At 45.3% G+C, this 23,932-nt stretch overlaps 4 protein-coding genes across 9 annotated transcripts; 2 read left to right on the forward strand and 2 right to left on the reverse strand.

The window, feature by feature from the left end:
• Positions 1-208: 208 nt before the first annotated feature.
• LOC107278593 (nuclear transcription factor Y subunit C-2) lies at positions 209-863 on the reverse strand. Its single transcript, XM_015779811.3, has one exon. The coding sequence runs from the start codon at positions 661-663 to the stop codon at positions 286-288; it is 378 nt and encodes a 125-aa protein (XP_015635297.1). The 5' UTR covers positions 664-863; the 3' UTR covers positions 209-285.
• Positions 864-1,421: 558 nt separating this feature from the next.
• On the forward strand, positions 1,422-6,734 carry LOC4337445 (tRNA-specific adenosine deaminase TAD1). Of its 6 annotated transcripts, none has more exons than XM_066309506.1 (9): positions 1,422-1,902; positions 2,031-2,105; positions 2,716-2,814; positions 3,067-3,239; positions 3,321-3,397; positions 3,513-3,632; positions 3,716-3,803; positions 3,921-4,047; positions 6,371-6,734. In XM_066309506.1, the coding sequence occupies exons 1-9, from the start codon at positions 1,470-1,472 to the stop codon at positions 6,397-6,399; spliced, it is 1,221 nt and encodes a 406-aa protein (XP_066165603.1). In that variant the 5' UTR covers positions 1,422-1,469; the 3' UTR covers positions 6,400-6,734. The 6 variants fall into 6 exon arrangements, with proteins under 6 accessions (XP_066165603.1, XP_015633961.1, XP_015633960.1 ...); XM_015778475.3 differs by having other exon boundaries at positions 3,941-4,047; XM_015778474.3 differs by lacking the exon at positions 6,371-6,734 and adding an exon at positions 4,145-4,419.
• A 3,435-nt stretch (positions 6,735-10,169) lies between these two features.
• On the forward strand, positions 10,170-15,696 carry LOC4337446 (probable LRR receptor-like serine/threonine-protein kinase At1g63430). The gene is made up of 13 exons (XM_015779876.3): positions 10,170-10,529; positions 10,983-11,121; positions 11,594-11,665; positions 11,745-11,888; positions 11,987-12,136; positions 12,809-12,916; positions 12,981-13,051; positions 13,628-13,876; positions 13,949-14,154; positions 14,225-14,357; positions 14,467-14,624; positions 14,751-14,972; positions 15,200-15,696. The coding sequence occupies exons 1-13, from the start codon at positions 10,418-10,420 to the stop codon at positions 15,443-15,445; spliced, it is 2,010 nt and encodes a 669-aa protein (XP_015635362.1). The 5' UTR covers positions 10,170-10,417; the 3' UTR covers positions 15,446-15,696.
• A 1,348-nt stretch (positions 15,697-17,044) lies between these two features.
• Positions 17,045-18,944, reverse strand: LOC4337447 (oxalate--CoA ligase). The gene is made up of 2 exons (XM_015779877.3): positions 18,652-18,944; positions 17,045-18,564 (listed from the first exon to the last, which is right to left on the reverse strand). The coding sequence occupies exons 1-2, from the start codon at positions 18,853-18,855 to the stop codon at positions 17,212-17,214; spliced, it is 1,557 nt and encodes a 518-aa protein (XP_015635363.1). The 5' UTR covers positions 18,856-18,944; the 3' UTR covers positions 17,045-17,211.
• Positions 18,945-23,932: the final 4,988 nt, after the last annotated feature.

A 23,932-nucleotide genomic window follows, 5' to 3' on the forward strand; every position in this document is an offset into this window, starting at 1 on the left:
TTCCATACCCTACTCGTTGTGTTGTTCTTCTTCTACGTACGTCTTCGATGCAATGCATCGGTGATCGTCGAAGCTCGAAGGACCTTGTGTGATTCCGGACGGCGACCTCTATGGATTTGTTCCTGTTTCAAGGGCCATGGACAAGGTCGATGTACCGGCTGTCGGTGTTTGAAAATGACACAGTTGGACATGGCCCATGGACAAGTGGACTTTGACACAGATTTGTGTTGCAATATTCGGCAAACATAGCTAGCTTACTGTAAATGTGTAATAAATCATATCGATTTACTTATAGTCCGTATGATCGTCGCCGAGGTCTGCCGTGACGACGTCGACGAGGAAGTCGAAGAGATCGGTGTTCTGCACGGCGGCGGCGACGTCCTCCTTGTGCACAGTCCGGCGCTTGCCCTCGAGCGTGGCGGCCCAGGCGCGGCGCGTCAGCTCGGCGATGAACAGCTCGCACGCCTTGGAGAACACCACCGGCGCCTCCCCGGAGATCATCCTCGCCCCGCCGCCGCCGCCGCCGCCGCCGTCGACGACGCTGCTGTCCCCCGCCGACCGCTTCATGATCTTCTTGATGCGAGCCAGCGGCAGCGCGTGCGGCCCAGTCCGCGCCGACACGCCGCCGGCGAACATCGCCGAGTAGGGCCTCGCCTGCCTCATCTCGCCTCCTTAATTACTGGTTAACCAATGGTGCAATCCGCTGCCGGAGACGGTAACGATGGAATGGATATTTATACGCGGCCATGCATTTGACTTTGCGAGGAGCGTGCGTCGCCGGCGGAGGCCGGCAAATGGAGGAGGCCGGCCGTTTTGACAGTGATCGGTACTTTGCAGAGATTATGAAATTTAACAAAGTACGAGATGTTTAATTAGGAACATAGGATTGTGTACGTTGCTTTCACTTGCACTGTGCAGTCAAATTTTTGGCCCTTGTTGCTTGCATCCTTGTGTTGCATCATTGCTTGCTAGCTTCTCCTAGCCTCCTTGTGTTAGTGCACATGTCATTCGGATGGTGAGTTATTTTCTAATCAAAGATCTAGAGGCTAGCTATGTGGCGCGTTTACCAGTATTCGAACAAATATTTTTTAGATTATTTACCAATAGAACATTGGTATAGTCGTTGATACAAACAAGCTATTTTTGATTGAAATTATTGTTACTGTTACGCTATTAATAGTGGAGACAATGCTTGATCATTAGTCTTTATTCTATTGGAAAATATATATGTAAGAATCCTTTGTTTTTGTTGTGACTTTCGAGGATGACTTTTTTTAACGAAATTTTCATGGGGCAAATTTGGATCGCGACCAAATCTTAACAACATCTTGGTGGGCCGAATTAGGATCGTAATTTTAGTGGGCCGATATATTCCTTTCCCCTTCATCTCATTGTACCGCACAATGGGCGTAAGGCTACGTAACTGCAGCTGCAAAGCGTAAAATGCATTGACGCCTTCCCCGTCCTCGATGCTCCCCTCCTCCGCCGCCTCCTCGCCGCCGGCGCCGCCGCCGTCGCCATGGGACGACGTCTCCTGGGCGGAATCCACCTCCTCGACTGTTCTCCAACACTACAACTCTCTCCCAAAGAAGGGCAAGCCGCAGGGGCGGGAGTCCACCGTCCTCGCCGCCTTCCTCCTCTCCACTCCGCAGCAGGACCCCCGGAATCTCACTGTTCTCTCGCTGGCCACCGGAACCAAGTGTCTCGGCGCCGCTCGCCTCAACCACCACGGAGACCTCGTCCACGACGCGCATGCCGAGGTCGTCGCACGCCGCGCGCTCCTCCGCCTCATCTACACCGAGATCGGCCGGAGCGGCGCTTCCGATTGGTTGGTTGCTTCCGGTGAGAAGTGGAAGTTGAGGGATGGGTACCACCTTCATCTCTACATCACCCAGATTCCATGTATATTCGGTTTGCTGTTCGCCGGTTCGCATTTTTTTTTAGGCTTAGCCGATTGTTTGATCAATTGAAATGGCAAAGTTCTACACATTTAGAGTTCAATGGATTCCTTGGTTTGGTGAATTTTGCAGGTGGAGTCATGCCTGTTCCACCATCTCCCTCAGAGTTGCTCAGGGAACAGCTGGATAGTGTTAATGGATGCGATGGTATGCCTCTTTCTTGGCATTGAGCAGAACAGTAAATTCATGTTTATAGCTGCTAATTTTCTTTTACTATTAGCCTTACGTTTGACAAATTGTATTAATCAGTTGATGGCTTGTTAGAAATGCTTTATTTGTCCTGGTAACATTTAATTTCTACTTAAGTTTTTCAATGAGACGCCTACTCATGTATCTGGAGTAGCAGTTGATTCATGTCTTTAGCTGTGACATCGTACTGTAACTCAGTAGATATGTCGAAGTTTCTTATTTGGCTGATTTTCCAGTACTTGTTGTTTTTCCTTTCTGTTGGAAAAAATGGTATCATGAAAGTGTGGGAGTGGAACTAGCTCCCAGGTGCTAAACAAGTTGGCGTTGGTGACCAATGCACACCAATTTTCTAGACTTGGAACTGGAGAGTTTTAATGGGGATTACACTAAATCTAGACTCCATGGGTATATAATACAGTCTGGGAAACTGATGGATCTTTCATCTCGGTTTAATTGTTTTTTTCAAGATGTGCCTACTTTGCCCGCATGTTAAAAGTCTAATTCATTTCATTGTCTTAGTGTTATTTTTCTGTGTCCATTTTAATTGGTAGACTGCCTTGTGTGACAGATGTTGGGTTTGTTCAAAGGAAGCCTGGGCGTGGTGACACTACATTATCAATGAGTTGTTTTGACAAAATAACTCGCTGGAGTGTTGTTGGAATTCAAGGTTTGTTGTCCACGATCATTTTCAATTCAATGTTATAAGTTTGTTGATTGCATCCTATGTGGCAGCATTTTCATGCTATTCATCATTTGCTGTTCATGGCAATATATGCTGCAGATCTGCTGAAGTAATATATAGTGGACATGCTAGTATTTCTCCACAATTATATTGCTTCTTTATTTTTCTAGTTACGATATTCCCGTTTCACGGGTCAATGGATCAACTCTATAACCCCTTACCTCTGTTCTTTCACAGGTGCATTACTGTCTCACATTCTTGAGCCCTTGTACCTGTCCACCATTACTATTGGACAATCACCTACTGGTGCTTCTGATGGGTTTTCTGTTGAAAATAATATCAAGAAAGTTCTCGATGCTCGACTGTCCTCTCTATCCAGCAAACTGCTGTTGCCTTTTAAATTGAACAAGGTCGGAGTGGCAATGTTGTGTACTGATATACAAATCATCTGCTAACTTCTCATGACAGTGGATCCGTTTTCTTTCCTACAGCCACTATTTTATGAGGCACCTATCCCTCCAAAAGAGTTTCAACAGACTTCTGGAGATTTGCAACCTTTGACATGCGGGTAGTATATGGTTTGTTGTCTTTATAAACTTAGACCCTTTTTTTTTAGTTTACCTCATGTAGTATGTACATGTTTTTAGTAAGAGCACCTAGCTTTGCAATTTATATTTTACTAGGTACTCGATATGCTGGAACAAATCCGGTTTTCATGAAGTTGTCTTAGGAACAACTGGGAGAAAACAGGGTACATCTTCAAAGGCAGCATGCTCACCATCCACTGAGTCATTGCTCTGCAAGTAAGAGGGTGCATCCTTTCCCATTCCAAGCATCCTGATGCAAAACTGTTATGGTATATTTATATTCTGTTTTTTAACTGTAGGAGAAGGTTGCTAGAAGCCTTTGTGTTGATTGAACATCCATTAGTCAAAAAGTTCCATCGCGAGGAAATGTCCTACCGTCAAATCAAGGTATTTCATCTTATATTGGAAAATACAGTAGCTTAGTAGCGTATGATGAACTAACCCTTTTGTCAAACGATTCTAGTGTCTGATGAATATGAGAAGTCAATGACTGACTACTGGAAGGTGGCTGATGTTCTTTGCAGGATATGGCTCATGAATACCAGCAGACACTTGAGCTTCTCAGGAAGGCTCCATTTTTTAGCCGGTGGAGTGCTAAGCCTGCATCCCTCGATTCATTCACGGTTTCACGGTGAGATTAACCCCCAAATGGCTCTTTGAGTTCCCCCAGAATGATGTTTTCAGTGCTAGTTTTAGTGTTGAGGTGTGTTAACTCTGAATTTGTTCAGAAAATGTATGCTCTTCAGCCGATGCAGCTCTGAACTACTGTACAAGCTGTCACTGTAACAAACCTACAAAACTTTTGGCGTTATTAGGTTAAGATATGGATAACTCATGCTGTCTTGCTCAAATTTGTAAGGGGGTAAATTAAAGTCTCATTTAGACTTAGACAAGGTCTCATTTTGGTACGGAGACCCACTGAAAATCTGAAATGCTGGATGTTAGGTTGATACTACTAAATTACAGTTTGCCTATCAATGGATGTTAGGTTGATACTACTAAATTACAGTTTGCCTATCAACGGCCCAACCTTTCCTTTTACTGTATGTCATTTTTTTAAAACATTTCTAGCCATTATTCAGATGATGTTTCACATTTGTAGTTATGTTAAAACACTAGAATTCCACATGAATTTCGTCAGATATATAGTTCAGTTCCCGTCGGAAACCTACATAATTTCCCACTCTAGCCCAATCACCTTCCAGATCGTCGTTGCCGCCGGAGTCAGCGACTCATCGCTCGCCGTCGTGAATCTCGTGACGCTGCCATCGCAAAGGCCAACACGCATGATTGGAACGGATGATCTCCCCGTCTCCTTTTTCTGCGTGTTTTCTGAATGGATCCAATGATTAGAGTCGCTAAGCAGTCAGGCATTAGCTGCCTGCACGTAGTACACGGCAGGCAGTTGCACGGAGTACTATCTACTGGCCTGAATTCGTAGCTGCTGCAGTGCAGAGAGCAGAGTGGCCTGGGATATTAAGAGCTGACCAGCGCAGCTGAACTGCTCTGATCTGGAGCATCCAACGAACAAATCTCTTTTCATAAAAGCGAAGCTTGGACCAACCTAAACAGGAGAGAAAAAAAAAGAGAGAAGAAAACGCGTGTTAGGGTAGAGAATCATCACGGCGAAAAACAGAGGCTGGGATTGATCAACCGAGTGTATTAAAATTCACAAGATCAAGTGTAAATTTCTTTCTGTACTGAAAAAAAAAGATGATCTCTGCACTGAAGAAATGGAGAGCAAAATGCCGAAATGATTGGGGAAAATGTGCAGATGTAGACATACATATATGGCCTGGCAACTTTACATCTGTGCTAGTGTATGATCTAAGGAGCATTCAATGGGTAATGGCCCTCTCTCGCTTTTGTCTTTAGTCCAGTGAGTCCTCACCGTCCTGCACTCATCTAAGCCTGCACCAACAGCTAACAAAACCAGGACACAAGTGAGAGCAGTACAGCAGCAAGGTCTTTTACTTCTGGGTACAAAGTCCAAACATCTACTAGTAATGGCGTTGTCAGCCAGTAAGTTCATCAGTTCATCTGGCCTGAATTTCCTAGAACTCGCTCTAATGATCAAGTTACAAAGAGAAGAAGAAGATCTTGAGATTTCTTTTTTGTTTGTTTGTTTGTTATGTTGAAAACCTTCACTTGTAAGTAAAGAGAGTATTTGGCAATGGCAGTGGCATTGTGGGTGTAGTGGTATAGTGCGGTGAGACAGATTGTAGAGGAGTTTGTTGTTGCTGGATTCCTCAAAGACCCACTTGCTTAGGAGCTCCTCAAGTAATGTACTTGCTTAAGCTTCAATTCACACCACTATCTTCTGTATAGTCGAAACTAGGATAAGTTAAACTAACATATATTCAGTTCTTGCTTTTCTCTGAGGTGTGAGAGAAATGAAAAGGGTGGCCTTACTCGTGCCGGCCCAATTAAACTTTTAAGTGGATCGTCTACTTGACAAGTGTCAATTGGAAATTTTGCAAGTATATATGTTATATAGATTGACTTTAGCCTTTAGGCGTTTGCTGAATGGAGTGCAAACATGTTTCCGAATTTTCGCTTATGAATCACCAAATTTCATTTTGTCATGTAGAATATAGGTATGACTTAATGACTGACTAAAACTCTTGAAACCCGGAGCTATGTCTGAAGAAATGGTTGTAATTAACTAACATATTGACAATGACAAAGAACCAAACCTTCCTTTCCTTCTCTCCTTTGTTTATCATCTCACTCTTTCCTTTCTCATTAACTACAAACTGCTTTACAAAAGCATAGCGTCAATGCCAACCAAGCAATGAGGCATCTGCTTCCTAGATCAATGCTAAGTACACACTTGCTCTCTAAACAAATGTTCTAGTGCAATCTAATCATACCTACAATACACAAGAAATGCTAGCATCATGCATATTTTCATCGATCGGTCTCAGCCTCTGAATTCTTTTAACTGCCACCAGCACACCAGGATATGCAAAGGCAAAGGTGACTGCAGAGAAGAGAGGCTGGCGATGGTTGTTGACATGGGACCATTGATTTGTTGCAAAAGACCTAAGTTTTTCATGGATTCTGCCTAGCTCCACGAATGGATGGGAGGCAGAGACAGATGCAGAAATTAAAAGAATCCAGCATCAGAGACCGAAAGATACGGCTAAGAGACCAGACAGACCCTGGACCCCAAGTGAGCACATGCATGTTTAAATTATTGAAAGCAACCATTAAGAAACATATTTGCATGTAAGTGCTCTTAATGTAGGCAAAAACATATTGATGGCGCCTCTTGTTCATGAAGGAAAAGTGGTGATGACCGAACTTGCAAGTTTTATCTGCAATCCTTTTGTTGCTTCTGAAAAACTGAATTTCTCACCCTCTTGGTGCTATCTTTCTTGTTACTTTTGGATTAATGGGCCTTTTGTAGTGAATTTCTCACCAATCTTGATATATTTCTGAAAACTGAATTTCTCACCTTCCTTTTTCTTGTCAATTTTGGATTTAATGGGCTATTTTGTTTGAGATATAATCAGATGAAGGGTTGGTGGTCGAGTGCCGAGTGGCCTAATACTGCGTGCCTTGCGCCATCAGAAGAGCTGTGGACACAAACATGATATCTTAGTTGGTGTGGCCTCCTCAACCATCAAGCAATACAGACAAGGACCCCTCCAACTGCAAGAAAAACTGCCATTTTACAGCTCAAATCCAAAATCTAATCTCCTCATCTTGCTAATCAACCATTGCCTTTGCCAGAAGGAGAGGCCTACTTTTGGCTTCCTTGAATTATGGATTTCAATAAGCTGGTTGGAAGATGAGGAACACTTGGTGCTCACTGCAATGATATTGCTACGTTTGAATTCATGAGCTGCTTACACATTTGCAAAGAACCATTGGCCACCATCAATCTGAAAAACGAAGTACTATATTTTTAACAAAGTGTAATGCTCCCCAGAAACAGTAATCTAGTGTCAGGGAGGAGACAGCCATCTGGGAGGTTTTGCCTTTTGCTGCTGCTGTCTGGCCTGATCACATCAAGGCTGCTTGCTTCCAAATTACTCAATACCAATACAGTTTAGTTTATACACACGATGGCATGTCCTGCAGTCCTGGTCACTGTGATCTGAGGCCATCTCTGAATATCCAAGTACCAAGTGGCAAGCTCTCTGGTGACCTCAGTTTCAGTTTATACGGAAACATTTCTTTCGTGTACATAGTTTCTCATAACTCTTAATTATATACCAACCCAAATAGACACAAGAGATATTAGTACAATGCAGTATAATAAATTGACTAGAGAATCATACAGACCGAAAGAAAAAAAGAAAGAAAGAAAGAAGAATTTTGAAGTACAGTAGTAGGTCCTAGCAACAATTGGGGCAGGTCTTTCTTCCTTGACGCTGCAACAATACTCCTATAATCTACTTGTCCCTCCATATTTAAATGCACCAAAGAAAGAACTGTTCTATAGTTGATGACCTTGAATCAATGCCTCCGTTTTCTCATTTCGCTGCTAGCTCTCTTTCGGTGCAAGAAGTTGATTGCCTGCAGTCACCATTGCTGGTCCACACAATCGACTGTGTGCATACTATGCAGAGACCTGGAAGCGTTATAAGAACAATTGTATCATTTGGATGTAATTGACCGAGTTCAATGAAAACTTTACCCTTCACCTCCTGTGCCATTCTATACTACTATACACTGCCTGCCTAAACATAGTGGTTTTGACAGTGTCCTTTCTCTCATGCTGTCACGTTCGATTGCCATGCGATGCAGCCCCGTCTGTAGACACATCTTCATAAAATTGAGGTGTCTGTTTGCTCTCCTCGTACCATGCATGTCGTGTACGCTTCTTGGCCTTGCTGAATGCGATGTTTTTCTTCTCTCCTTGATCTGTTGCCTGTTGCTGGACTCCCAAGCCACCAAGTGGCAAAAAGGATTTGCAATCTCAGCTCCTATTTTTACACGATCTTGGCTGGCAGAAAGGATGATATGATAATATGATATGCTCACTCTGAATATTCAGTGCATCTTACTACTATCTCATTTCTGCAGTTACAGCTTTGCTACGTTATGGCCTCTGAAGAGGGTTGCGTGTGCAGTGTGCTACAACAAACTGAACTGTCTGAACTACGATGTTATAATCAAGAGTGTGACTGAGGCTGTGTTTAGTTCAGCGCAAAGTTTAGATTTTGGTTGAAATTGAAGATGATGTGACTGAAAAGTTGTGTGTATATGACAGGTTGATGTGATGGAAAAGAACTGAAGTTTGGATCTAAATTTTAGATCTAAACACAGCCTGAATCTTTTCTCTTCTTTGGAAGCTGTCTGAATCTTGAATTGCACGTGAACATTATTAGCTGTAAGGCTCCTTTCGTTTCACCCATTTCTGATACGTTGAGATTAACGTTAAGAGTGGGTCCCTTGATTTGCAAACCATATATGCAGAATTGGAATTGGATTCGATCGATCCTACCAAAAATTGTGGTGTCTCATGAGATTAACCATGGCTGCCATGCAAGCAGCAGGACCATGGTGTGATAGTAGGCAACAACCTGGACCCAAATTTGCAGGTGACTACCAAACAAAAAAAAAAGCCACTGTTACTTAATTTGTTTCCAATTCTCTTTCAGCGGCTGATCGATGCCATTGTCAACCAATAATTTCTGAACTGAGATTTTTCTTTTCTGCAACACGACCATGCATTCGAATTAGAAGAAGAGACATGAAGAACATGGAGTATATAAGTCCAAGTGCAAGAGGACAAGAGTCAAGACAAACTAATTACTGAAACTGCCGAGCTGTCTTCACTCCCTCCACCGCTATTACTGCAGCAGCTACGTCTCATCCTTATCCTTCCTCTGTTTACAAAAAATCTAAGGCTCGGTATTATTACAGCGGATTATATGTTCTATTATAGCGATAAATTATTTTTTGTAAAAAAAATTAAAATAAGTTATCTAAGTTTTTTTAAGAAAATGAATTTTCAAAGCGTAGAGTAAATACTATGTTTAGTAATTTAGTGAATAAACTAAAAAGAGCATGACTTAAACACACGTCCAAGATGTACCATGTAGCAGCAGCATTCTAGCAATATAAACCATCTTAAGTTCTTAACAGTATTTCAGCTAACGGTATTGTTTTTGTGTTACCCAATATTAAATCTGTTGTAGCCTAGTTATCACACCATATGCTGTAAAAATAACATGACCTTTTTTATTATATCTTGCTAAGTCACCGCACTGTAATTAAGAGAGAATCCAAGAACGCAGAGAAAATGGAGGGACCACATGAAAAAACAAAGGGAGGACACAGCGTTGAACGGTCAGAAACACCACACCCATTTCTGAAGAACCCCAAAATAAGCTTCTCCTAAAGAAGTTAAAAAATATATAGGCAAAGAGAGTTAAGAGACACTGCAAACAGCACAAGAGCAGATCAAAAAAATGCTGCTAATGACATTCTATAACCAGTGGCTAGTCTTAAAATAAAAGGAAGATGCTCCCTAACCCCTAAATTTTCTTTTGAGATGCTTAATCTCTAACACTAATGCTAATACTCAGTAAGTGGTGGGGGTAATTTGTTAATTAATTGAGTGGTACTTAATTGACAAATTAATAGTGCGCGTGATAACTAATCGGCCACCGCCTCCCCCCACCCTTGCCATTTTAATTGCTCGCACTAAATTAGCCCAACATTCTCCTCGCTTCCTCCTCTTTCTCTCTCTACGCCCTCGTCTCCCTCTCTCTCTCTCTCTCTCTCTCTCTCTCTGCATCTTCTTCTTCTTCTTCCAGTGCTCGGCTCTCTCTTTTACTCAACTGCTCACACTCCCCAAACAACCAACCCACCTCCATCTCCATCTCCATGTGGTGCTGAGGCCGGAGCAGCAGCGAGGAATCGGAGCGGTAGCCATGGCGCCGTGAATTCGCGCGAGGACGTGCGATCTCTGAGAGAGGGGGGAGTGTAGTGCTCGAGTGAGTGATTCGGAGGCGGTGCTGCAGCTGCGGCGGCGTTCGGAGATGAGGCATTGTTGGGGCGGTGCTTCCTCCGTCCTCCGGCTCCTCCTCGCGTTGCAGTGCGGGGTGGTGGTGGTGGTGTTGCAGTGCTCGGCGAATGCGTTGGGCAGTGACGGTGAGTGTTGTCGCTTGCGCGGTTGCGCCGTGTATGTGTGTTCTTCCACTGACTTGGTGTTTTTCTTTCCTGTTTTTTTTGGTCGGATTTTAGGGAGTTTTGTTTGAATTCGTGGTGTTTTTTCTAATTATGCACTGCCTGTGAATTCCATTTCTGGGAGACGTTTTACGGGTTTTTTTTTTACATTTTTTTACCGAGTTTGAAATGGCTGTTCAGATTTTTGGTTCTGATCTATCTTCTTCGAAATTTCCACCTGTTACTCGGTGGAGGCGATGCAAATTTCGAGATTTATCCGCGAAATTTCGTGCCTAAAACTCGAATTCCACCTCCATTTCTATGGTGCATTTCTGATCTGTGACCAACGGTTTTGCTGTGTCTCGTACACTCTCGTTCTGTTCCTCCATGAGAAATGTGGCGTTCTGCTCACACGCGCTTTGCTACGCCTTGTGCTAGTCTCGGCGCTCATCGCGTTCAAGCGCGCAATCATCGAGGACCCCCGGTCGGCGCTCGCGGACTGGAGCGATGCGGACGGGAACGCCTGCGACTGGCACGGGGTGATCTGCTCCTCGCCGCAGGGCTCCGTGATCTCCCTGTAAGAAACCCCCCCCCCCCCCTTGCACCTGCACTCAGCTAGATCTCACTAATGTTTCACCTACTGCTTTACTAGTTACTACTGTGGTACTTACTAGCCGGTAATATCAAATCCTGTTCAACATTACTGTGTACATAAAGTGGGGAGGGAAAAGAGTTTGTTATGGTGATTTATTAATGTTTACATTAGCAGGTACTACAATTTTGTAGGTGAAGACTTGTTTGATACTATAAGCACTGCCACTAGCTTATCGTTGGAGCTGTACAATGCTGTATATGTTTGACATAGACGCATATTGCATGTGCAAACAGCTGGAAATAATGGAGTATGATGTGCCATTTAGATATGTAGTCAGTAGATTTTGTTTGCAATGAAACGCCAACTAAAACCCGTACTTGCGTGATCAGTCAAAATCCTTCTGGGATGGAATTTCTTCTCATGTGTCATGACTCGATGATTCCGCACCTTGCAGGAAGCTGTCAAACTCGTCGCTGAAGGGATTTATCGCGCCTGAACTTGGACAGCTGAGCTTCTTGCAAGAGCTGTATGTTCTGTTTTATTGTTTTTTCAACTGGTTATGATGAATTAGCTTCAAGGTTTCTGAAGGTCTCCTTTTTGGGCAGGTATTTGGATCGCAACATGCTTTTTGGGACAATTCCGAAACAGCTAGGTTCACTGAGGAACCTTAGGGTCTTGGATTTGGGTGTTAATAGGCTTACTGGTCCTATACCTCCTGAGCTGGCTGGATTGAGCAGCGTAAGCGTAATGTAAGATGCCAATTGATTTGCTTATATATTCAGGGTTTTCCTGTCTCTGGTGCTTCTTTGCTATTGAAACTAAGGCTGCTTTCATTCATCTGCTGTAGAAACTTTCATTCCAATGGGTTGACTGGGAATATACCTTCAGAGCTGGGCAAGCTACAGAATCTTGTTCAGCTGAGGTTGGACAGAAATAGACTGAAAGGATCAATTCCTGGAAGCAATGGTTCTGGTTTTTCTCCTACGGCCAATAGTGGGTTGGTGACTTCTCCTTACTCCATTTTTATTTGATGATCAAGACTGTAGATGCATTTTCTATATATATTAAACCATAAAAATGTCACTTAATTCCCTTCAGGTTCCTGTGCTCTTGTATTCTATGTCTATATTTCTGGATATCCATGCCATAGTCAAACCATTTTATTCATGAACTGAACACCGCAGCTATGATATCATGGCGATTGTATTTGTGTGTCCCTCTTAAAAAACATTCGTTCTTACATACTAGTTAATTTGGCAGTAAATTTTGGTGACAGTAAAAAGGATAAGACTAGGTATCAAGTGGTGGTTACTTAAGGCCCCATCGTTTGGCTTTTTCCCTAATAAGCCAAAACGGAATAAAATTAAATTTGTAGGTAAAACTTTTATATGTGTGTTCTTGGTGACTTAAAAGCCAATGCTGAAAAAAAAAACTACGTTGAAAATAACTCAAAATCAATCTCAAAATTAAGTTTGAAAATTTAAAATTTGGCTTTTTCTTTGGCTTATTAGGCCATCCGATGGGAGCCTTAGTAACTTTGTGCATGCAGCTTCTTTATTATATTCTCTCTTGATGACATCTGGCAGTGAGCCTGCAAAAAACTTATATTTGACCATGTTTTATTATCTTTTTGTTAATTATCTGAATCGATTTTATTTTACTCCACCAGATCCACGGCTCACAATGGGCTATGCCCTTCTCCTCGATTAAATGTTGGAGATTTCTCATACAACTTTCTTGTTGGAAAAATCCCACCGTGCTTGAAGTATCTTCCAAGGTAGTACCATACAGTGTGTTTGCTACTGCTTTAAGGTCCATCCATTTACATGGCTTGTCTGCAGGTCAAGTTTCCAAGGGAACTGCTTACAGGATGAGTACTCTGTCCGGCAGCGGGCTTTCCAAATTTGTATAAGTATGTATTTTTCCTTCTAGCATTAACAGGATTACGCCCCCCTCCCCCCACCCACCAAAAAAAAAACATTAACAGGATTACTTCAGCATGCATTAAAGTGATATCCTTCTATTGGAATTTCACGATGTACCTGCAAGTGGTGTTGTGATTGATATCCTACAGGCCTACACTTGCAAAATTTATCCGTGTCATGATAAGCAGAAGTATCCCCTTTTATCTGCATTCAGTATAGCCCTCTACCTTTACAGTTTCACTGCTTTATTTAGCAATCAATAGAAGGCCAAGATAGCCCACTTGATCTTTGCATGGTCAACATGATAAGACAATTGATGTGCTTCATTTTTCCGTCTTTATTTTTTTAAAAAAAAAGTGACAAAACTTAAAGCAAAGAGGCCAATATTGAATTTAAGCTAAACTTTAAGCAATTCCTGATGTGGGGACCTGACGCAAAACACCACACTGAAATTTTGCACACCAATTAAATTGATTGCATTTCTTTACTATTTGAGTATTGTTGGGTAACTAGTCGATAACACCATGTACTGATATTGGCTGAATCCACTCATTTTGTCTTAGGTGGTTCTCCGGCTGGCCAGCGAGGTGGCGTAAAGGGATTCAAGCATCCCACCTCTGACCATAAACATGAAAGATCACCACAACCAACATGGCTTCTCATTTTAGAAATTTCAACTGGTATTCTTCTGCTTGTATTTGTGATCACTGGTGCAATTACTGCTTCCAGAAGTTGCAAGCTAAAGCCATCGATAAGAATATCCTCGTGGAACAGATCAAAAAGTTGGAGTGATGAGATAACAGTGCTGATCGGTTAGTGCTGTTATCGGTTAATTAATTGATATGATTTGAATAGTGCTGTTAATATCTTAATGCTCTCACCAGATTCTGATATGCTGAAAAGCCTGCCAAAGTTAAGTCGCCAAGAGCTTGAAGTAGCTTGTGAGGATTTTAGCAACATTATTGGTTCATCTCCTGAGACAGTAGTGTACAAAGGAACCATGAAGGATGGACCTGAGGTTTCTGTCATATCATTATGTGCCTTTGAAGGTCATTGGACTAGCCAACATGAACTATTTTACCAAAACAAGGTAAAGCTTAGCAAAATTCTGCTGTGAGAACAGTATGTTGTCCCACAATATTAATGGGTGTAAATTTTAGGTTATTGACCTGGCAAGGTTGAATCATGAGAACATAGCAAAATTTCTGGGCTATTGCAGAGAAAGTGACCCATTCTCCAGGATGCTAGTGTTTGAATACGCATCAAACGGGACCCTGTTTGAGCACCTACACTGTAAGCCAGCCTCTTTATTTTCTGACGATTATGTGATGCTTAGTTATTGCATATTGCATGTGTTATGTGCAGCAGGTTTGCTTATTTGATTTTTATGGGGTTCCTTCAGATGGAGAAGGAGCTCAGTTATCTTGGCTCAGACGAATGAAAATAGCCATTGGCATCGCGCAGGGTCTAAGATACCTGCATACCGAGTTGCAGCCTCCATTTGCTATCTCTGAGCTGAATTCCAACTCTGTATATGTTACTGAAGATTTTACTCCAAAGGTAAGGTGCACGTTATTTTTGGTTCTTCAGAGATAGCCTTTCCTTGTCTGTTCATCCCTATCCTTAGAGTGCAATACTCTCCAACCTGGTGAAACAAACACAATTGTTTTCCATTTTTGTTTTCAGCTGGTTGATTTTGAGTGCTGGAAAATGATGTTCACCAAACAAAAACATGAGAAGGCTCCTGGCCGCATCAATAACAAATCCTCTTTCCCTGGCCACTTGGATTCTTCAGAGGACAAACAAGCAGACATCCAAGGCAATACATTTGCTTTTGGAGTGATTTTGCTGGAGATCATCAGTGGACGGCTTCCTTATTGCAAGGACAAAGGCTATTTGATTGACTGGGTGAGGCATTCTACTCTTTCTCTATCTCATTGTGACAAAGAAGTAAATATTTTAGAAATTGACTCTGAAGTCTGCTCAAGAGGACCAGAGCCTAGTTCCACCATGAACTTAAAATGACTTAAACAAAACATATAGTTCAGAAAATACAGGAGCATGCAGTTTGGAATATTAGTTGCATTGAACATTTGCACTGCTTATTCTGAATATGCATTCTCTACATTGTTCAGGCCATCAAGTATCTGCAGCAGACAGAGGAGATCGGTAAGCTTGTCGATCCTGAGCTGACCAATGTCAGAACAGAGGATCTCATGGTGATCTGCAGCGTAGTGAGCCGCTGCATCGACCCTGATCCATCCAAGAGACCATCGATGCAGATCATCACAGGAGTTCTGGAGAACGGGATCGACTTGTCGGCAGCCGCCATCCTGAAGGAATCCTCTCTAGCATGGGCTGAGCTCGCCCTGGCGTTGTAGCATACCATTCTTACCGCTGTAAATTCGTCCGTCACATCACACACTAATATTTATCTGATCATGGCCATTGCATGCTCGGAATATAGAGGAGCTGAGACGCACGAGCAGGCAGGCACTAGTTCAGTTTGGTCGTGATACTGTATTGACTGTTTTTGACTCATAATGCTGTATGATTTACAGTTGATTGCCGGTATTGCACAGCAGGTGTTTCTTCAATGCCTCACCGGTCTAACGAAATTCCTTTGTTCGCCTCTGCTGGCATACATGTGTAAGTTTGTGGTGCAACCTATTAGGATGAAAACCGGCATGGAAATTCCCAATTGGCTCTGTACGGTTTTCGATCGTTTCTGATCATCACCGCGTATGAATATTGAAACTGTTTTCCTAGTTCTCTTATCATCGTATTGCGATTACCACTCGAAAAATTAAATTGGTAAATATGGAATTTCTCGACTGACACGTACAAATGATATCGCATCCGACAGTTTTCGTTCTAGGCTCCTACTCCGTAGTGTATGCTGCGTGCTGCACGGAGTTTGGAATTGTCTTGGATTGTTGGAATCGGCATCATTTTTCTATCCGAATATTATGTCAGGTTTCTGTGCTGCGTTTCCTCCAACTTGGCATGCTGCAATCCTGATAACATCCACAGAGATGGATTGAGAATTCCAGGCAACTACGCGAATCACAGGTTGGGGCAAGGCGCAGGGACGCGCACGCGTCCGGTTCCAGGGGTCGTGGAGGGGAAGCCAAGGGAGACCCCAGCTTCGCCGAGCGCCGGGCGATCGCGGATTTCTCGTGGTTTTGATCGCGTATTTTTCCCGTGGTTTTGGAGGCTGCACGGGTCGAGCTCTATCGAGATTTTCGGCCACCTCCTTCCCTGTGGCCTTGTGGGCTTGCGTGGGCTGTGGCTGGGATTCGCTACAGGGATACGTAGGAGCGCTCCTCCATCAGTTCTCGATTGTCGATTGCGCTGCGGAGACGCCGAGAGATGGGTGTTTTGTGGGCGCCGGCACCCACTGACCCACCAAACGTCACTTCCCTACTGTGGGACACCACGTTGGTGGGGCCCTACCTTCCTCCGTCGTTTCTCAAATCCGGAAAGCAAGGGTGATCGTTGGATCGTTGATCGATTGATCGATCAGTTTGTGACTTTGAGGAAACGTCGCCGTCGCCACTGGCCGGCACAGTGGGCGAGTGGCAGCGGCGCCGCGGCACGTCATCCCTGACGATTTTTTGTTGCAAAAAACCAGAAACGACTCCGCGATAAGGTCCATTGACGTGGAAATGCACGTCGTTGTCCCCAACAACTGAACCACCAAATCAGCGAGCGAGAGGTGCCTGACCTCTGCTGACGAACGCAGCAACCGGTGGTATGTATCCAGTATCCACCTGCGTTCTAGAATATGCCACGAACCCGCGCCTTCTTTTTCTCTTTTCTTTTCCTCTCGACTCGATCGACTGGTAAAAGTTGGACGACCACTGTGCTGTGCTGTGGGCACGCGCTCACGGGTGGAAAAACGACGACGATAATATGACCAACACGTACAATCAGTTTGGCCGGTGAGAAGTAATAACAACAATTCAACACGTACGAAAGGACGGGAAACCGAAATTTTACTACTCGTTAGCACGGGAAACCCAACCCTAAACGAAGCTACTGGTTGTAGCCGAAGTAACCAGAAAAAATCAAATCAAGACACGAACTTGATAGATACAGTAGGACGATGGCATGCGATGGGTTGGTCGGGAGGTAGAGACTTTTATTACGCCTTGGTGGGCAGCACCGGCACGACGAAGTGCTGCGCGACGATGCGGCGCTGGATCTTGCCGGTGGCCGTCTTGGGAAGCTCGTCGGCGATGTACACCTTCTTGGGCACCTTGAACGCGGCCAGGTTCCTCCGGCAGTAGGCCAGCACCTCCTCTTCCCCGAGCGACACGCCCTCCCGGGGGATCACCGCGCAGTTGATCTCCTCCCCGTACTTGGCGTCGGGCACCCCGAACGCCACGGCCTGCGCGATGGCCGGGTGCCCGAGCAGCACCGAGTCCACCTCGATCGGCGATATCTTCTCGCCGCCGCGGTTGATCAGCTCCTTGATCCGCCCCACCAGCCGCAGGTACCCCTCCTCGTCCACGACGCCGATGTCGCCGGTGTGGAACCACCCGAACCGGAACGCCGCCTCGTTCGCCTCCGGGTTCCCCTTGTACCCGCTCGTCACGTTGGCGCCGCGCACGCACACCTCGCCGCTCTTCCCGGCCTCCACCCGCCGCCCTTCCTCGTCCAGGATCGCCATCTCCTGACCCACCGCGCGCCCCACCGACCCGGCCTTCCTCGCCCCGTCCTCCGGCAGCGGGTTCGACGTCATCAGGTGCGACGCCTCCGTCATCGCGTACGCCTCCACCACCGGCGCCCCGAACGCCGCCTCCAGCTTCTCCATGATCGCCGGCGCCAGCGACGCGCTGCAGCTGCGGATGAACCGCAGCGCCGGGTACTCCGCCTCCGGCTTCGAGGTGTGCCGGTCGATGATGATCTGGTGGATCGTCGGCACCGCCGTGTACCACGTCGCGCCGGCGCCGCGCATGTCGGCCCAGAAGGTGGACGCCGAGAAGCGCCCCGCCGCCGGGAGCGTCACGGACGCGCCGGACGCCAGGGAGGCGAGGAGGCCGCAGAGGAGGCCGTGGACGTGGAAGAGCGGGAGCACGATCACCGTCGCGTCCGCCTCGGTGAGGCGGTACACGGCGCGGATGTTCTGGACGGACGCCGCCAGGTTGCGCTGCGTGAGCGGCACGCCCTTGGGCCGGCTCGTGGTGCCGGAGGTGTGCAGGAACAGCGCCACGTCGGACGGGTCGTTGGCGAAGTCCTTGGCCGCGGCGGCGGCGGAGGCGGGGAAGCCGGCGAGGTGGACTTGGCCGGCGGCGTCCTTGAGGCTGGCGGTGGTGTGGGCGAGGCCCAGCTTGGAGGCGGCCGCCTGCGCGGCGACGTTGCCCTCGGGGTTGGTGATGAGGAGACGCGCCCCGGAGTCGGAGAGGTAGAACTCGAACTCCTCCTGCGTGTACGCCGGGTTCAGCGGCGCCGCCACCGCGCGCGCTCGGATCACCGCCAAGAACATGATCACCAGCTGCAAAAACACACAAGAACCAGATCAGCATCAGCAGCTCGATGATCGTCACCGTGATATCAACAGCTTCTGTGACTGGTGCTTTACCTCGACGGTGTTGGGGAAGGCGAGCGCGACGACGTGGCCGGGGAGCACGCCCGCATCGGCGGCGAGGCGCGCGGCCGCGGCGTCGACGAGCGCGTCGAGCGCCGCGTGCGACAGGTCGACCTTGCCCGGGACGGCGAGGGCGCGGCGCGAGGGGAACGTGGCCACCGCCGCCTTGAGCAGCGTGGTCAGAGTCGGGGTCTCCATTGGGTCGCCCGCTGCAGGTGCTTCACGTACAAATCTCTCGTGCGTCGCGTTGGTTTGTGTGTGTGGGGAGAACGTGTCGTGTGTTTGGCGCCTCTCAAACCGTTTGGCCGTGTGGGGTTTATATAGGCGCGGAAAACCGAAAGGCCCTCCTCTGCTTCGCGTTTGGGCCTCTGCTTCGTCAGCCACGGATTATTGCTGTGCTCTGATAGTGAGGTTTACTGGAGCTCAGCTCACAACCAAAATCAAATTTGGATGTTTGGCCTTTGCTTTGCCTCCTTGCATTGCACCAGGTGTGTGCGTGTTGACGATGGGAGGCCTTTTTCTTTCTTTATTTCTTTTTTTTTCGAGGGTTCGTGTCGTAGCGACGAGTGTCTTCCTGCTGGACCCCACAACTGTTGCACGTGGACGCATAGATTAAACATTTTGATCCTAATACGACACAAAATCCTTTTGATTAAACATTTTTCTGTGATATGATATTCTCCCTGTCCACCACTGCGCCGAGTCTTTTTTGTTGTTTCTTCAACGAAACTACTGTCTTTTTTTAGGCCTCGCTGGGAGGCAGAGAATCACTTGCTACTGTTTGGCACCGAAGAGAACGCAAAAGGCTGGAAAATAATTAAGTTGGAGTGTTTCCTTTCTTACGTGTCCGGGATTCTTGTCTTGTGCGGTTTATGTTATCTCTCACGGTGTTCAAGGGGGAAAAGCCAGCATTTTTATATGCCCATCCAACTGGGCATTGCAAGCGTCACGAGTGCGCGCAGCTGATGCAGTTCTAAATTCCTTTTCTTTTGGATATAAAGCTAAGAAAACAGGACGAGTCGATCGTGCTCAGTATGCAGCAGCAGCCGGTGGTCAGCCAAACGTCGACCCGGCCGGTTATTTGTGGCTCAAAGTGCGTGTGGAAACGCTCAAACTGATTGATTAATCCGCGTCCGTTTCCACCGACGGTAACCCAGAGCGTAATACTAGAAGCAAAAGCTATCGACACCGTGACCGTGTATGACTAGAGAGATCTACTAGAATATACTCGATCGAGGATATTCCTCTCTCTCTCTCTCTCTCTCTCTCTCTCTCACTTGTCCGTTAGAACTATAATAATTATAAACTATAAATAAGGAGACAAATTAACAGAAATTGTAAGGTGCCAAATTGTAAGGTGCCAACAAGCTCGACGTCCATATCAACTCAGCTCAGTTAGTACTTATACTACTTCTTTAAATACAACTATCATTGAAACAATTGATTAGTAGCGGCTGTGATTTAAGCGCAGTTGTATAGTAGCGGGGGACGTAACGGTGATAAGACGTGTCGAGCCCGGGCAGCCGGCCAGCCAATGTTTCGATCGAAATGGAAAGACCAACCAGGCAAGCAAGCGGCGCCGCGTACGAGCGAGCGACTGTGCGATCGAGGCGAGGCGAGGCGAGGCGAGGGCGCGCTTGGACAGGCGGGAACCGGGGAAACACGCATCATAGAGCGGCTGATGCGAGTCGCTCTCTATGTTTGGTTTGGATTGAAATCAACTAGCGATTGCGCGGCTATCACCTAAACAAAATCATATATTTTTTATATAATTTTACTTAAATTTTATTAAATAGCTATCTTATTGTCTTAAGAGTTTGAAAGACCAAGTTTGAAAGACCAAACCTTATCATCTACGTGTTTCTAATTATATAGTTTTTTAAAAGTCACACCAGTTGCTACCCCTATGTCATCTCCTTCTTTATTTGCTTGCAAGATTTATCACTATTTCTATTCATTCTCCTTGGAACCTTTAAAGTTTGGATCTTGTACTTTTTAGAGTTTATTGTCACGTTGGATTCATTTTTATAATTTCTAGACGTTTCGTCAAACGTTGCTATTATACTCCTCTATGGCCCGTCCACTGTATCTTCTCTTTATTGTCATTGAGATTTTAAAAATCGAACATAATTACCGTTTGGATTCATTTTTACTTTCTAGAAGTCCCGCCAAACCGTCAGCGGCTTTGCCTTGTATTTCTCTACGGCTTGCCCGCTGCCTCCCTTCTTTATTATCATTGATATTTTAAAATCGAACATGATTATAATTTTTTTTTACTTTTTGGAAGTTCCGAACCTTTAAAAATTGAACCTTATAGTTTTTAGAGTTTACTGTGTTGTTGGGTTTCATTTTTTATAATTTCTAGAAGTCTCGTTAAACGATGCCACTATTCTCCTCTACGGCTCATCCGCCGCCTACTCTTTATTGTCATTGTGATTCTAAAAGTCGAACATAACTATCGTTGGAATCCATTTTTTATTTTCTATAAGTCCCGTTAACCGTCAGCGGCTTTGCAACTATACTCCTATACACCCCGCCCGCTGCTTCTCCTTTTTATTGTCATTGATATTTTAAAAATCGAATATGATTATCAATGGGGTTTATCTTTTTTGCTTTCTAGAAGTCCCGACAATCGCCTTGCTCGTTTGCTGGCCTGCCTGTCGTTCTTCCTTTTAATCATCATTAGTGTTCTATTTGGTGTTTTATTAACAGTTTTTATATGTCGTATCAACCGCCACCACTCTACTCTTTTATAGGCTTGTTACTTAAATTATCTCGTCATGTGTTTTAGATGGTTTTTTCTTTCGATAGTCTTTATTTTTATCACATTTTTCAGTTATTTATAAATTGTATTCCTAATTGAAATATTATTTTTCTTCTTTTTCTAATTTAAGAATTTATTTTTTTTTAAAAAATAAATAATATCGTATCGTGTTCTTTTAATATTTTTATTTTTTATTTTCAATTTTAGTTGTTTCAAAATTATATTCCTACTTGAACTCTCTTTTATTTTTTCTAATTTTGGATATTATTTTATTTTTTATTCTAAATTTTAATTAATCTTAACAGTGTTTATTTTTAATTCTGAATTTCAGCTAATTTTAAATTGTATTCCTACTTGAACTCTTCTTCTTTTTTTTTTCTTTTGCTAATTTTGGATTTTATATTCCGGCTTGGTTCCTGAGCTTCCAAGCTTCCAAAAATCAGACTGGAGTCTGGTTGGTTCCGGTTTGGTTTATTGATGCTGTTTCCGAGTCTTTTGTTTCCATAAAATATGTAGACTCATATTAAATCACAACCATTAATCTAGATCTATTTTAATCCAATGGCTAATATTTTTCTCTTTTTCTCTGATTAATGTGGGAATTTCTAGCCCCCACAGTGAACGTGGAGCCTCCTTTTAAAGCTGTTTTAATAATATAATAGATAGATTTATTAGTAATGCCCATATTAGATTTCACATTAATTTAGAACAATCTTAACCAGAATTCGAATGTTGGCTTATATTGGTAACAAGTGACACTACCAAAAAAAAATTGGCATCGTAGCAATCCAAATAAGCCCCAAGTTTGCGGAGCGGCGGGCCGTGGACGCTGTCGCGCAAGTAGCCGAGAGAGTAGGAGGTGTACATAGTGTGCATGTCGACACTTCCGCGCTCAGGCGGTCACGCGTGCGTGCGTGCGTTCAAGCTGCTGGTGGAGACTGGAGTAAATATTATTCAGCCAAATGACTCGGTGAATTGAACATCTGAACTCACGCCACTTGCGCGCGTAAGACGATGTCCGCGATTACGATCGAGCCGACGCCCGTGCGGTCGTGATTTGCCGGGGCCCGGCCTGCAATCTGGCTCGCTAGTCGCCCGGTCATATATGCAGGCTGCCCCTCCACCAGATGCACCTGCGACCTGCGTGCAGCCTCTCATTCCTTCGCGCGCTCTATGCAGCATATGCAATCTCGATTCGTAGCCACTCTAGGTTGGTTGGTAGGTTGTTGAATTGAACCCCTTTGATGGGATAGGTGACGACATCGCATCGCAAAAAACCGTGCGTGTGTGCACCGGATATATATCTTCGTGCTGGCCCCCGGCTGCAGCTATGATTCTCTTCTGTTAGGATATGGCGACGTGCGTGGCGTTGATTTGTACTGTTGCGGGGGCGTTGCTATTTGAGTTGAGTACCATACATGCATGAATGCTCGCTTGCTCGCAAAATAGTAGTATCCCGGCTGTGCACGTACGCGTCTCGATCGGTTGTTAACTTGCTGGTTCTCGCGCGTTACCGTGAGGCCACGGCGCTTCAATCAAACTGTATCAAATTAACCACCGGATGTGATAGAGGCTGTGTTTAGATTGGCCTAAAGTTTAAAATTTAGTTAAAATTGAAGACAATGTGACTGAAGTTGTGTGTGTATAAAAGATTTGAGGTGATGGAAAGTTAGAAGTTTGAAAAAAAAACTTTGGAACTAAACACGCCCAGAATAATGGAAGATCTTCTTGTCCCCGAGTGTTATTATCAGGGATGGTGTCTTGGGCAATAAGCAACGTGATTTTTGACCTAGCTAGTTAGAGAAGTTACAGCAGGTGCGTGGAAACTGCAAAGTAAAAGTGCCATATTTGCGGCCATGGCGAGCCCAGACATGATGGAGATAGTTAACCTCTCTCGCATGGTTGAAATTAATTGCACCAGTTATATCGTGGGCACCCTGAAATACCATCATATTTGAAGACAGGATACGTAACAGTACTAGTTTCTTTATACTAAGCTTAATGTGCTGTTGCTTTTGAGCCCTTATTTGTTTTCTGTCAGGCCAAGGCCGGGTCATCCTGCCTCTGAGAAGAGAGACCACAAGTGGTTGAATTTGGCCCCTAGGAGAGGGAAAAGGCAAAGATACTGATACATACATGACCCCCGGTCGGCGAGGCGACTCCTACTATTCAGTCCAGCCGCGCGGCGCGTGACGGCGGTCATCGGTCAAAGACACGAACCGGAACCAGTGTGGTGAGGCGGACGTACGTACGGGAACGGGACGACCAACCCCTGGCTGCTACGCGATCCGCAATAATAATTCTCGGACATGCCAACACCATAGGCCCACCGGCCCGCATGTACTTGTAGCGATTACCGGCCCGGAGAATCCAGCGCGACCATCGGCCCATCAATCTGCGGGCGCGTTGCGCCTCCGCAACCGCAACCGCACCGAGCGCGCGGCCTGCCTGGCTAGCGTTTCGGCCCATCGATCCGCGCGCACCGCACCGCAAAACCGGCAGCGCGGCGCG

Source organism: Oryza sativa, chromosome 4 (genome assembly GCF_034140825.1).
Source record: "Oryza sativa Japonica Group chromosome 4, ASM3414082v1".
NCBI classification, from domain to species: Eukaryota; Viridiplantae; Streptophyta; class Magnoliopsida; order Poales; family Poaceae; genus Oryza; species Oryza sativa.

Bases quoted from the DNA above. Each gene is read 5' to 3' on its own strand.
- LOC107278593 (XM_015779811.3), bottom strand. From the start codon at position 663: ATGAGGCAGGCGAGGCCCTACTCGGCGATGTTCGCCGGCGGCGTGTCG.
- LOC4337445 (XM_015778474.3), top strand. From the start codon at position 1,470: ATGCTCCCCTCCTCCGCCGCCTCCTCGCCGCCGGCGCCGCCGCCGTCG. The intron at 2,106-2,715 runs GTATGCCTCTTT...CTTGTGTGACAG, and splicing joins TAGTGTTAATGGATGCGATG to ATGTTGGGTTTGTTCAAAGG. The intron at 3,804-3,920 runs GTATTTCATCTT...GACTACTGGAAG, and splicing joins TGTCCTACCGTCAAATCAAG to GTGGCTGATGTTCTTTGCAG.
- LOC4337446 (XM_015779876.3), top strand. From the start codon at position 10,418: ATGAGGCATTGTTGGGGCGGTGCTTCCTCCGTCCTCCGGCTCCTCCTC. The intron at 12,137-12,808 runs GTTGGTGACTTC...TTACTCCACCAG, and splicing joins TCTCCTACGGCCAATAGTGG to ATCCACGGCTCACAATGGGC. The intron at 14,625-14,750 runs GTAAGGTGCACG...TTTTGTTTTCAG, and splicing joins CTGAAGATTTTACTCCAAAG to CTGGTTGATTTTGAGTGCTG.
- LOC4337447 (XM_015779877.3), bottom strand. From the start codon at position 18,855: ATGGAGACCCCGACTCTGACCACGCTGCTCAAGGCGGCGGTGGCCACG. The intron at 18,565-18,651 runs GTAAAGCACCAG...GTGTTTTTGCAG, and splicing joins CCTTCCCCAACACCGTCGAG to CTGGTGATCATGTTCTTGGC.